Source organism: Trachypithecus francoisi, unplaced genomic scaffold (genome assembly GCF_009764315.1).
Source record: "Trachypithecus francoisi isolate TF-2019V2 unplaced genomic scaffold, Tfra_2.0 Lachesis_group5, whole genome shotgun sequence".
Classification (NCBI taxonomy): Eukaryota; Metazoa; Chordata; class Mammalia; order Primates; family Cercopithecidae; genus Trachypithecus; species Trachypithecus francoisi.
In genome coordinates, this window is record NW_022681470.1 from 77,242,680 (window position 1) to 77,256,558 (window position 13,879).

General features: G+C 40.5%; 1 protein-coding gene across 1 annotated transcript in view; it reads right to left on the minus strand.

Moving 5' to 3' along the window:
- The window catches only part of EPRS1 (glutamyl-prolyl-tRNA synthetase 1), a 91,752-nt gene that overhangs the window by 67,486 nt on the left and 10,387 nt on the right, over positions 1-13,879 (minus strand). The window contains exons 3-6 of the mRNA XM_033200754.1: positions 8,113-8,212; positions 6,708-6,864; positions 5,605-5,744; positions 3,960-4,054 (exon numbers count right to left, since the gene is read on the minus strand). Coding sequence (XP_033056645.1) covers positions 3,960-4,054; positions 5,605-5,744; positions 6,708-6,864; positions 8,113-8,212 — 492 coding nt within the window. The remainder of the gene's footprint in view (positions 1-3,959; positions 4,055-5,604; positions 5,745-6,707; positions 6,865-8,112; positions 8,213-13,879) is intronic.

Consider the following 13,879-nt stretch of genomic DNA (forward strand, 5'->3'; position numbering starts at 1 on the left):
GTCAGGAGTTCAAGACCAGCCTGGCCAACATGGTGAAACCCCGTCTCTACTAAAAATACAAAAGTTATGTGGGCGTGGTGGTGGGCGCCTGTAATCTCAGCTACTCGGGAGGCTGAGGCAGGAGAATCGCTTGAACCTGGGAGGCGGAGGCTGCAGTGAGCCAAGATCGCACCATTGAACTCCAGCCTGGATGACAGTGCGAGGCTATGTCTCAAAAAAAAAAAGACAAAAAGGAGGGTTTATACACAAAGGCTAATGCAAACAAGTACAATGCAATGTATTTATGGCTATTCAAAACTTTCTACATATAATAAAGGGCTGTAGGCCGGGCATGGTGGCTAACACCTGTAATCCCAGCACTTTGGGAGGTCGAGGCAGGTGGATCACCTGAGGTCGGGAGTTCAAGACCAGCCTGACCAACATGGTGAAACCCTGTCTCTACTAAAAGTACAATAAATAAATAAATAAATAAAATAAAAATAAAAAAATAAAGGGCTGTGATATCCCCAGATGAAATCTTAGATCAGAAAAGAGACAGTAGGGAAAAACTAACAAAATCCCAAAAAAGGATGAAGTTTAATTAATAATATATTAATATTAGTTCATTAGTTGTGACAAATGTACCACAATAATGTAAAATGTTAATGTTAGGAAAAACTGGGTGCAGGGTACATGGGAACTTTCTGTACTATCTTTGCAACTCTGTGTAAATCTAAAACTATTCTAAAATTAAAAATGTATTAAAAATAAAACTAAATGAAGGGCCATAAATTCCCAGGAAGAAAAATACTGTGATGTACTTTTAACTGAGGGTGTTGTGCCCAATAACATGCTATAACCATTGTCAAGAAGAGACTAACAACCAGTACCTATTATTTTACAGTTAATGTGCCTGGCTTTAAAATAAAGAAATTAAGAAAGGTGATGAGATCAAAACATTATTTCAAAAATGTTATTTCTAAATCTGAAATAATGTCTGCAGGTCTAACAATTCCAAACCCCAAGAAAGCTAAGAGGACTATAAGTCACAAGACAACTAAAATCATCAGTTAAAAAGTCAATCTATATCTGAATAGCTAAACACACACACACACACACACACACAAAAGAATCATGCTGCATGAGTTAGCAGTGATGCTGAATTGGGCTTCTGCCACATGTAACAGATACATGTAGTATAATTTTTAATTATATGGATTCTAGACCCAGATGGTAGAGGTTTGAGCTTGGCAAGTTACTAAAACATTGTATGAATCTGTTTCCGAAACCATTTGTGAAACAGAGATAACAATAGTGCCTTCCTTAGAAGGCTGTTGGATTAAATAAGTTACTATAAGTAAAGCACGGGGTAGCATCCATACATAATAGGTGCTATGTATATGTTAGCTAAGAATAAGAATAAAAGGCTAAGCCAAGCCTTCTGGCCTTTCATTTAAGACACAGAAAAGAAAAAAAGAAAAAATAGTAATTAAAGAAAAACTCTTTTTTTTTTTTTTTTTTTTGAGGCGGAGTCTCGCTCTGTCGCCCGGACTGGAGTGCAGTGGCCGGATCTCAGCTCACTGCAAGCTCCGCCTCCCGGGTTTTTACGCCATTCTCCTGCCTCAGCCTCCCAAGTAGCTGGGACTACAGACGCCCGCCACCTCGCCCGGCTAGTTTTTGTATTTTTTAGTAGAGACGGGGTTTCACTGTGTTAGCCAGGATGGTCTCGATCTCCTGACCTCGTGATCCGCCCGTCTCGGCCTCCCAAAGTGCTGGGATTACAGGCTTGAGCCACCGCGCCCGGCAGAAAAACTCTTTAACAGTATAAGAAGAGATGATCAAAATTATGCATAGTAAGAAAAACTAAATACTGATTTATATTCCAAATCTCAAAGCTGTCTCATGAGCATAGTCTCTGAAACTGATATAATTTATAACAAAAAATATTTTACACTTTAAATATACAAACATGGGGAACTCACTATTCCAAGAAGTGACAGTGACATGAAATATGAAAAGATTCAAAAAAGACAAATGTTGAAGTGGTACAGCTACAAATGGCCACTGCAAAAAAAAAAAAAAAGGTGGCTTTTATAGACAATTAAGGTCACCATACAACAGGACAATCATGACCTCTCATACCAAGTGCACAGTAGCAGAATATTGGACGGCAGGAACCCAGGATGTCTATAGGTATTAAACCATGTAAGGTAAGTATTATTTATAACTGAATCCACTTAGTCAATTACCAATCAACCATTTAATGATCAAGTCTGTGAATTTTCCAGAGACATCACTTCTGTTTCATCTCCTTCTATCTACCCTTTATTTCACCTACTGAATCAGCAAATACAGAAAAGCAGAGACAAAAATGTAAAATTCTGAAAGTAATTTTACTGTTAATGATGCTTATGAAATAGTTTGTGAAGAAGTATTAAATACAAAGTTAAACGAAAATTGTTTCTGTATCTTCCAGTTTCTACTGTGTACTACATAAGGGTGAGAACTGCATTATGGTGATAGAATGCAAAATCTGAAAAAATTAAATTTGGAAATCCTAAATTTGGAAAAAATAATCACCTCAATTATAAAACATGGCAGAACATTTTCCTAATGGTTAATTTTCTAGGTGAGGCTAACTGCTTTAATAAGAGATATTTTATTATATTAGTATCATTGGAAGGACACTATTATAAAGCTTGTCCAGTATGCTTCAAATAGGATGACAGGTGTGCAAAGACAAAGACTTCATTTTCAGCCCTGGGGAATGGTGGGTAAGGCCTGAAGCAGCCCCAGCCTGGTGACCACTATACAGAACAGTCTTTTTCCCTAATGAGCTATTCAAATACTACTTTCCATGGGTGCCAAGAGAAAAAGGGGTTGGGAAACCTAATGGAAAGAAAGGAATAGGAACAGGGTTTTCAGGACTCCCCTTCCTTTATTTGGTGGAAAAAAATAACTTAAAAACAATGCTGGTTGGGCACAGTGGCTCACGACTGTAATCCCAACACTCTGGAAGGCCGAGGCGGGCAGATCACGAGGTCAAGAGATAGAGACCACAGTGAAACCCCGTTTCTACTAAAAATACAAAAAAAAAATTAGCCAGGCGTGGTGGTAGGTGCCTGTAGTCCCAGCTACTTGGGAGGCTGAGGCAGGAGAATGGCATGAACCCAGGAGGCAGAGCTTGCAATGAGCTGAGATCGTGCCACTGCACTCCAGCCTGAGTGACAAGAGTAAGACTCCTTCTCAAGAAAAAACAAAACAAACAAACAAAAAAATGCTATCCTAACTTCAACTGCTAATTAAAAGGACTGCTCAGGGTACAAACACAAATCCAATTAAATGAAAGCCCAAAAATCTAAAACTAAAAATGAAATTTAAGGTTTTTTATTTGTGGATATTTTGTTAATTACATTTACAGTTCTGTCAGGATAAAATTAAAATGTCTCTTTTACTAAGTTCACAAACTAAAACTACAAATTAAATCAACATTAACAATAATGTAAAAACTATTAAGATGTTTAGAATTTTACCTATCACAGGCCGGGCGCGGTGGCTCAAGCCTGTAATCCCAGCACTTTGGGAGGCCGAGACGGGCGGATCACGAGGTCAGGAGATCGAGACCATCCTGGCTAACACGGTGAAACCCTGTCTCTACTAAAAAATACAAAAAACTAGCCGGGCGAGGTGGCGGGCGCCTGTAGTCCCAGCTACTCGGGAGGCTGAGGCAGGAGAATGGCGGGAACCCGGGAGGCGGAGCTTGCAGTGAGCTGAGACCCGGCCACTGCACTCCAGCCTGGGCGGCAGAGCGAGACTCCGCCTCAAAAAAGAAAAAAAAAAAAAAAGAATTTTACCTATCACAATTAAAATCTTATGTTCTTCTATAATATTAACCTATTAATACTTTAAGTATTTAAGCACTGTTTTAAAGCTTTCCCACTAAATACATTCAATTATAAATGTGAGTTACATTTTCTTACCCACTAGCCTCTGGAGGAAATCTGACGGTAACCTTTCCCATCTCCGCACCTGGAAGCTCAACAAATTTCCCAACATCTTGCTTTTTCTCAGGTGCCTGAAAAACACAACCACCATCACAACAAAAAGTCTTATGGCTAAATGTCTAAGAACACACTCATTCAACAAATGTGCCAGGCACTATACACACTGGTCATGAAAAACATGACGACTAGAACATCATCCCTATACTTGAGGGTGCAAAATCTGGATAAGAATATAACTAAAACCAAATACCAGTAATAGAGATATGTTCAGGGTGCTGTTAGATCACTCAGCTGAAATTAATCAGCGATATCTAGGTTTATCAGGAAAAGCTTAAAAGGAGTTAAGAAACAAGCTGGACCTCAAAGATAAGTAGAAATGTATCAGATGGAGAGTATATGGGATGCTGGGTACAGTGGTTCATGCCTGTAATCCCAGCACTTTGGGAGGCCAAGGAGGGCAGATTACCTGAGGTCAGGAGTTTGAGACCAGACTGGCTAACATGGTGAAATCCCATCTCTACTACAAATACAAAAATTAGCCAGCCGTGGCAGCGTGCACCTGTAGTCCCAGCTACTCAGGAGGCTGAGGCAGGAGAATCGCTTGAACCCAGGAGGCGGAGGCTGCAGTGAGCCGAGATCGTGCCACCGCACTCCAGCCTGGGTAACGAGCAAAACTCCATCTCAAAAAAAAAAAGTAGTGCAATGTCCATGAAAAGTTAGGAATGCATATTGGGTGGGTAGGGAAGGAAGCTGAAATAGATTAAGTCAAAAACACAGAGGACCTTTTAAGTTTGGCTTTTAAGTTTTAGGCAATGGGGAGTCAGTCCTCAGGGATAACAGGACCATGGATTGGTGTTTTCTAAAGTGATACCCTGAACTAGAGAAAGATGAGACAAAAGGAAGTTTAGTTATGAGATTATGGTATTAAACCAAGCAAGGAATAATTAGGCCTCAACAAAGTGTGATAGCACCGAAGAAGGACAGAAAACAAATCTACACACATGAGAAGTCATAACAGGGCTCGTTGAGTAAATGTGAAAAACAGTGAAGATTTGCAGCCAAAACAACCGAGTGGATTGTGCTATCTTTATCCAAGTAGACAGTAGTTTTCAAATTTTACATTAGAAAACCTTAATTAAGTCAAAACTTTACAACACATTCCTAAAATGTAAAACAGATTGAAGTGGAGCAAGTTTGGTTGAGAAAAGGACCTTTTGTACTGTGCACTATGTCACGTTTTCCTACAAAATCAATGAAACAGTGCTGCAGAATCCCAGGACTTGATGCTCGATGGTTCAAAAACCAGGAGATTCAGAAGAAAGAAAAAATTGCAAAGGTGTAAAATTATGAGGTTTTATTTATATGGAGTTTGAACTGCCTAAGGGACATATATTGGATGATCAAAATCTTTAGTTATATAAAGATTAGGGCTTTATATAGCTGAACAATTAAAAGTGAAACCAAGACATAAAAATGTCAGATTCTTGCAAGAAGATCCTTTTAAATTTATTAAAAGAAAATCAACTTTATGAGTAGGAATAATTGTCTTTTCAGACCTAGGGCCTCAGACAGACTGAAATGTCTTTTTTTTTTTTTTTTTAAGAAAGAAAAAAAGGCTTACCACTCGAGCTTTGGTTGTTGAAACATCCCACTTGGTACCTACTGACTGGAAGGCCTGCTGGGCTTCAAGAAAGCCAAACCAACGTTTTACATGAACTGGAGCTTTGTTCTGTTTCAACTGTTCTTGCCATGAAGCATTTCCTATGAGCAAAGATAAGTTTCAAATATTCAATCAATCTGCAGCTTCAAAAGCAAAGTTCCAGTTGTGACTAACTGAAGTAAATGAGATGGCTTAAAGTTGTGCTTCTAAAGAATATGAAATTTAAGCATCTGGGTATACAATGAAATGTTTTCTAAAACAGTGAGCTCTCTGTGTCCATGAGTTCCATAACCGTAGGTTCAACCAACTGAAGATGAAAAATATTCAAAGCTGGGCGTGCTGGTTGCCTGGAACCAAGGGAGGGTGGATGACTGATTACAAAGAGGCATGAGGAACTTTTGGGGATGGTGGATATATTGATTATCTTGATTGTAACCATAGTTCCACAGGGGCGTGTGTGTATATATATATACATAAATATAAGTCAAAATTTATCAAATTATACATTTTTAAATAAGTGTGGTTTCCTGTATATCAATTATACCTCAAGAAAGTTGTTTTTGAAAAAATTGGCTTTCCAAGTTGGAAAAAGCATATTCTTACCTGTTGCAAACTAGTTGTAGAAGCAGGAAGTGACTTCTAAGAAAAACCACAACTCCACATCATCCCACTACTCCCTAACCTCCCAATCACACACTCGCTGAGCAATAATGGCTTTTTTTCAAGTCAGAGACAAGTGTCTGGAGTAAAATAATAGCTGAAGTAGGAGAGGTGCTAACATAAATGGGATAGGGACTTCTTTATCAGGCACAAGATCAGCTCCAAAGGCAAGAAGGAAGTTGGGGTTGTGAGACAGACGACGGCAGAAAAAGACAGGGAATTCCTGTAGCTGGATAGGAATAAAACAGCCAGGGAGGTCATTCCTCTGTAATAAAGTCCTAAGTTACTGTCTAAACATATATATACATACACATATACATACATGCATACTCAGAAATATGTATAATTCTTATCCAGCAAAATATTAAACGATTAAAACAGAGCATTTTAGGAATTATTGATACCTTTTAGGGTGGCCCAAACACATAAATCTGCTAAACTCAAGGAGTTTCCAACTAAGTATGTTCTCAGAGACAGGCAATGATTGAGTTCATTAATTGCAGACGTAAAGGAATCACATGAAGATAATTTTGTAGCACTGAACTCCAACCAGTGATCAATCTGTGAACATGAAAGATAGAAAAGAAATGTACTCCAGCATATAAAAAGAAAGACCATAAAAAAATTCTAGTTAACTAGAGCAACAGTACACTCTTACTATGCTTTTCCTTTCTCAAATTATACAATTTATCATTATGTGGACTAAATTCTGATTGCCTAAAATCTAAAATGGAACTTAAATAAATGCCCCATTTATTCTGCTATGCTTTCTGCTTTTTTTTTTTTTTTTTTAAAAAGAGTGTGGAGGGGCACTTCAGGAAAGAACAGGAAAATAAGAATTTGAGAATTGGTGGCAGAAATAAGTAACCAACCTGAATGAACCGAAGAGATTGTACCCAGCCAAACAGATTCATTTACTTGAAATATTTAAAAGTTAGTACTTAGAAACCATTCTGTGTACTTTGAATTTTACGAGATTTAGGAAGGTTAGAGCAGAATACAAACAGGAAAAAAAGCAGCATCTAAAAAGCAGTACTGTCATCTACTGCATAATGACATTTTGGTCAATGACAGACTGCATATATGACAATGGTCCCATATGGTTATAGTTATACTTATGTTGCCTATGTTTAGATATACAAATACATATTGTGTTACAATTGCCTACTATATTGAGTATTGTAACTTGCCAGTATAGGTTTGTAGTCTAGAAGCAATAGGCTACACTGTATAGCCTAGGTGTGTAGTAGGCTATCCCATTTAGGTTTTTGTGGGTACACTCTATGATGCTGAGAGAATGATGAAATTGCCTAATAACACATTTCTCGAACGCATCCCATTGTTAAGAGGCACATGATTGTATCAAAAGTTAATTTACTGATATAATTAATTAAACAAGGCATACACTTAGAAAAGAAAATGAGATCCAAACTATGCGTGTTACCCTGGTCAAACTTAACTTTCCTAGGCTTGCTGCCTTATCCATAAAGTAAGAACGTTGGATGAGATGATCTATACAGTCCCCTCTGGCTATGAAATGCTAGGAATCTGTGAAGGCAAAGATGGCACTAAATGCTCCCAAAAGAACAACTGGTAGGGGATTAAACGTTCAAACTTAGGAATTACAAAAAAAGAATTTTCTTGTGACAACAAAAACAAGATGAGCATTCCGTACCTTGGTCTATATAATTAACACTCTGTTAATATCCTTAAGTAGAATAGTTCATAAGCCAACAATAAATGATGAGGTTCCCATAAAAAAACAGAAGCATAAGACAAAACACACACAACAAAATGTTCATTGCTTACCTCAGTATGTTCCATCAGATTACAGCCATATAACCCAGCTGTAGTTGCAACTCTAGCCAAGTAGCGAAGTATGGAATTCACATCTGTGAATATCACATTTCTAGAATATAAGCATGAGATAAAATATTACTGCTGCTCTAGCAAATCAGTAAGTCATGAGACTTACGAAGAAATGTAAAAATGGAAACCTTATTATATTTACCGTGTATTTTCTACTATAGTAAAAAATAGATCTGTTAATTTGTTTGTTTGTTTGTTTCAGATGGAGTTTCGCTCTTGCTGCCCAACCTGGAATGCAATGGTGTGATCTTGGTTCACTGCAACCTCTGCCTCCAGGGTTCAAGCAATTCTCCTGCCTCAGCCTCCCAAGTAGCTGTGATTATAGGTGTCCACCACCATGACAGGCTAACTTTTTGTATTTTTAGTAGAGATGGGGTTTCACGATATTGGCCAGGCTGGTCTTGAGTTCCTGACCTCAGGTGACCCACCTGCCTCAGCCTCCCAAAGTGTTGGGATTACAGGCGTAAGCCACTGCGCCTGGTCTGTTAATTTGTTCTTTACATGTCTATTCAGAGGTGCAAATACAAAAATATAACTGGGATATTAAGAATAACAGTGATTTAAAATAAATCAAGGCTAGCCAGGAGTGGTGACTCACACCTGTAATCCTAGTACTTTGGGAGGCCAAGACGGGATCACTTGAGGTCAGGAGTTTGAGACCAGCCTGGCTAATATGGTGAAACCCTGTCTTCTACTAAAAACACAAAAATTAGCCAGGCATAGTGGCATGCACCTGTGCTCCCAGCTACTCAGAAGGCTAAGGCACAAGAATCGCTTGAACTCACAGTGAGCTGAGATCACGTCACTGCACTTCAGCCTGGATGACAGAGAGAGACCTTGTCTCAAAAAAAATAAAATAAATCAAGGCAAAGGAGCAAAGAATATATTGCTAATAAAGAGGCTAAGAAGGCAGATCAAACCTCATCCAAACCTATCACAGGCCAGGTGCGGTGGCTCATGTCTGTAATTCCAGCACTTCGGGAGGCCGAGGTGGACAGATCACTTGAGGCCAGGAGTTTGAGACCAGTCTGGCCAACATGGTGAAACCCCATCTCTTCTAAAAATACAAAAATTAGCTGGGTGTGGTGGTAGGCACTTGTAATCCCAGCTACTCAGGAGGCTGAGGCAGGAGAATTGCTTGAACCCAGGAAGTGGAGGTTGCAGTGAGCCATGATGGCACCACTGCACTCCAGCCTGGGCAGCAGAGCAAGACTCTATCTCAGAACAAAACATGAAAAACTACACAATGTTGGTGGGAGTGTAAATTAGTCAAACCACTGTAAAACGCAGTATGGCGATTTCTCAAAGAGCTAAAAACAGAACTACGATTCGACCCAGCAATCCCATTACTGGCTATACACCCAGAGGAATATAGTTCATTCTACCATGAAGACACATACATGCAAATGTTCACTGCAGCACTATTCACAACAACAAAGACACGGACCTAAATGCCCATCAGTGACAGAATGGATAAAGAAAATGTGGTATATATACACCATGGAATATCATGCAGCCATAAAAAAAAAACAAAAAAACAAGATCATGTCTTTTGCAGGAACATGGATGGCGCTGGAGGCCATTATCTTTAGCAAACTGACACAGGAAAAGAAAACCAAATACTGCATGTTCTCACTTATAAGTGGGAGCTTAATGATGAGAACATATGAACACAAAAAAGGGAACAACAGACACTGGGGTTTAAGGGTGGACGTTGGGAGGGAGAAGAGCAGAAAAAATAACTATTGGATGGCTTAGTACCTGGGTGACATAATAATATGTACAACAAACTCCATGACACAAGTTTACCTACGTAACAAACCTGCACATGTACCACTGAACCTAAAATAAGTTTTTAAAAAATGAATAAATTTATTTTTAGCAACAAAACAAAAATACTGCAATCATAAAACAACAGGATACTAAAAAAGGAGTATCCAGAATGTAAAAAAACAGAACACTCAGATACTAAAAATGTAATAGCTAAAATTAAAAACCTCAATAGAAAAACAGGATAATAAAGTTGAGGAACTTTCCAGAAAGTAAAGAAAAAACAAAAAATGGGCCAGGCATGTTGGTACACACCTGTAGTTCCAACTACTCAGGGGGCTGAGGCAGGTGTATCGCTAAGCCCAGGAGTTGGAGGCTGTAGTGTGCTATAATTCCACCTGTGACTATCCATTGCACTCCAGCCTGGACAGCATACTGAGACCTCCATCTATAAAAATAAAAATAAAGAGGCCAAGCACGGTGGCTCACACCTGTGATACCAGCACTTTGGGAGGCCAAGGTGGGCAGATCACCTGAGGTCAGGAGTTCCAGACCAGCCTGGACAACATGGGGAAATCCCATCTCTACTAAAAATACAAAAATGAGCTAGGCGTGGTGGTGCACGCCTGCAATCTCAGCTACTTGGGAGGCTGAGGGAGGAGAATCGCTTGAATATGGGAGGCGGAGGTTGCAGTGAGCCTAGATTGTGCCATTGTACTCCAGCCTGGGCAAGACAGCAAGACTCCATCTCAAAAACATATAAAATATTAAGAGATGGGGCCAGCACAGTGGTTCATGCCTGTAATCCCAGCACTTTGGGAGGCCAAGGCAGGCAGATCACCTGAGGTCGGGAGTTTGAGACCAGCCTGACCAATATGGAAAAACCCTGTCTCTACTAAAAATAGGAAATTAGCTGGGCATGGTGGTGCATGCCTGTAATCCCAGCTACTCGGGAGGCTGAGGCAGGAGAATCACTTGAACCTGGGAGGCAGAGGTTGTGAGAAGCCGAGATCGCGCCATTGCACTCCAGCCTGGGCAACAAGAGTGAGACTCCGTCTCAAAAAAAAAAAAAAAAAGAGAGAGATGGAAAAAGGTGATGACAACTTAGAAAAACAAAAGGACTAATCCCAACACCCACATAAACAACAGAAAATGGAGAGAAAACCCTTTTTCAAATCTAAGAAAAAATTTTTTCAATTTCCGAAAGCAGGATTTCCAAGTTTCCACAACGAAAAAGGCAACAAAATGCCCAGCAGAACAGATGAAAAATAGACCCAAACTAAAGCATATTATTGTAAAATTTGAGAATACTGACTCCTAAGGGAAGATTCCTCCAAACTTCCTGAAGTCACATAGAAAAGTTCAAAACTCAGAAAGTTTCAGAAGAAAATTACAAAGCAAACAAACAGCAATTATTCCATGGAAAACTAATAGTTTTACATGAAAAGCAATTATACCATGTGGCTCAGCAGTAAATAAAACTTACGTGGTCATTATAATGTAAATACAGAACGGTAATCAAACAACAATTATGGTACAACTACACTGGGAGAAAGGGGGAGATAGAGAGCAGAAGTTTATGAGTATGGGGTGACTGTGTGTACGGAATGGCAACAGGGGAAAGTGTTTCAGCTTTATCTTTTTTTTTTTTTCTTTTTTTTTTGAGATGGAGTTTCACTCTTATTGCCCAGGCTGGAATGCAATGGCACAATCTCGGCTCACTGCAACCTCCACCTCCCAGGTTCAAGCGATTCTCCTGCCTCAGCCTCCTGAGTAGCTGGAATTACAGGCATGCACCACCATGCCAGGCTAGCTTTGTATTTTTAGTAGAGGTGAGGTTTCTCCATGTTGGTCAGGTTGATCTCGAACTCCTGACCTCAGGTGATCCATCTGCCTTGGCCTCCCAAAGTGCTGGGATTACAGCTCCCAAAGTGTTGAGGCACCACACCCAGGTCAGCTTTATCTTTTCTTTTCTTTTTTTTTTCCTTTTTTTTTTGAGACAGGGTCTCCCTCTGTCATTCATGCTGGAGTGCAGTGGCGCGATCTTGGCTCACTGCAACCTCTGTCTCCTGGGCTCAGGTGATTGTCCTGCCTCCGCGTCCCAAGTAGCTGGGAGTACAGGCGAAGCCACCACACCCAGCTAATTTTTGCTTTTTTTTTTTGTAGAGACAGGATTTTACTATGTTGCCCAAGCTGGTCTTGAACTGCTGAGCTCAAGCAATGCACCCGCCTCAGCCTCCCAAAGTGTTAGGATTACAGGTGTGAGCCACCGTGCCTGGCCCAGCTTTCTCTTTCTTAGTGGAAAGATACTGTCTAAAACTGGAAAAATAAGGAGAAACAATACTAGAATGTTAAAGACAGAGGTCAATACAAAAGAATCAGCTCAAAAGAGTTGAAATGTTTGTTCCTATAGAGGGAAAATTAGAAGATGGGAGGTGAATGGTGCTTTTTACTAAAATACAGCACTATGCCGCTAAAGTATTTGCATATGTAGCTTTCGTTTCTTATTTCACTTTTTAGAGATGGGGTTCTACCTCTATCACTCAGGCTGGAGTACAGGGCACAATATTGGTTCAGTACACCCTTCACCTCCCAGGCTCAAGCAATTCCCAGGCATCAGTCCCCCAAGTAGCTGGGACCAGAGGAGTGTGCTACTACTCTTAGCTGTTTTTTGTAATTTTTCTAGAGGCGAGGTTTTGCCATATTGCCTGGCTGGTCTCAAACTCCTGAGCTCAGGCAATCTACCCACCCTGGCCTCCCAAAGTGCTGGGATTACAGGTGTGAGTCACGAAGCTCAGCCATAGCTTTGATTTAAAAAAAAAAAAAAAATTGTAATGAGGCTGGGCGTGGTGGCCCACACCTATACTCCCAGCACTTTGGGAGGCTGAGGCAGGATCACTTTAAGTCAGGAGTTCAAGACCAGCCTAGGCAACACAGGACAACCCTGTTCCCACAAAAATTTTTCAAAAATTAGCCAGTGTAGTAGTACATGTCTGTACTCCCAGCTACTCGGGAGGCTGTGGCAGGAGGATCGCTTAAACCCAGGAGTTTAAGTATGCAGTGAGTAGTGAGTCGTGATTATGCCACTGCACTCTAGCTTGAGCAACAGAAAAAGATCCTATCTCAACAAAACTCTCCAGCACTTTGGGAACCCAAGGCAGGAGGACTGCCTGATGCCAGGAGTCTGAGACCAGCGTGGGCAACAAAGTGAGATGCTATCTCTACAAAATATTTCAAAAATCAGTCAGGTGTGGCACATGCCTGTGGTCCCAGGTACTCAGGAGGCTGAGGCAGGGGTATAACTTGAGCCCAGGAGCTCAAGGCTGCAGCGAGCTATGACAACACCACTGCACTGCAGCCTAGGCGACAGAGCGAGACCCCATCTCTAAAAAAAAAACAACAACCACATCAAAAACTTTTAATGAAAAAACAGACTTGGGCCAGGTACAATGACTCATGCCTGCAATGCCAGCACTTTACAAGGTCAAGATGGGAGGAGAGCTTGAGGTCAAGAGATCGAGACCAGACTAGACAATAACGCAAGACCCTGTCTCTCAAAATTAGCTTGGCGTGGTGGTACAGACCTATAGTCCAGTTACTTGGGAAGCTAAGGCAGGAGGATGGCTTGATACCAGGAGTTTGAGGCAACAGCGAGCCATGATCGTGCCACTGCAATCCAGCCTGGGTGACACAGCAAGACTCTATTTGTTAAAAAAAAATTTTTTTTAATAGACTAATTTTGTCAAGACATTTAAATAACATGATCAAGGTCGGGCACAGTGGTACACGCCTGTAATCCCAGCACTTTGGGAGGCCAAGGCGGGCAGATCACCTGAGGTCAGGAGTTCAAGATCAGCCAGACCGACACAGTGAAACCCCAACTCTATTGAAAATACAAAAATCAGCCAGGCGTGGTGGCAGGTGCCTGTAATCCCAG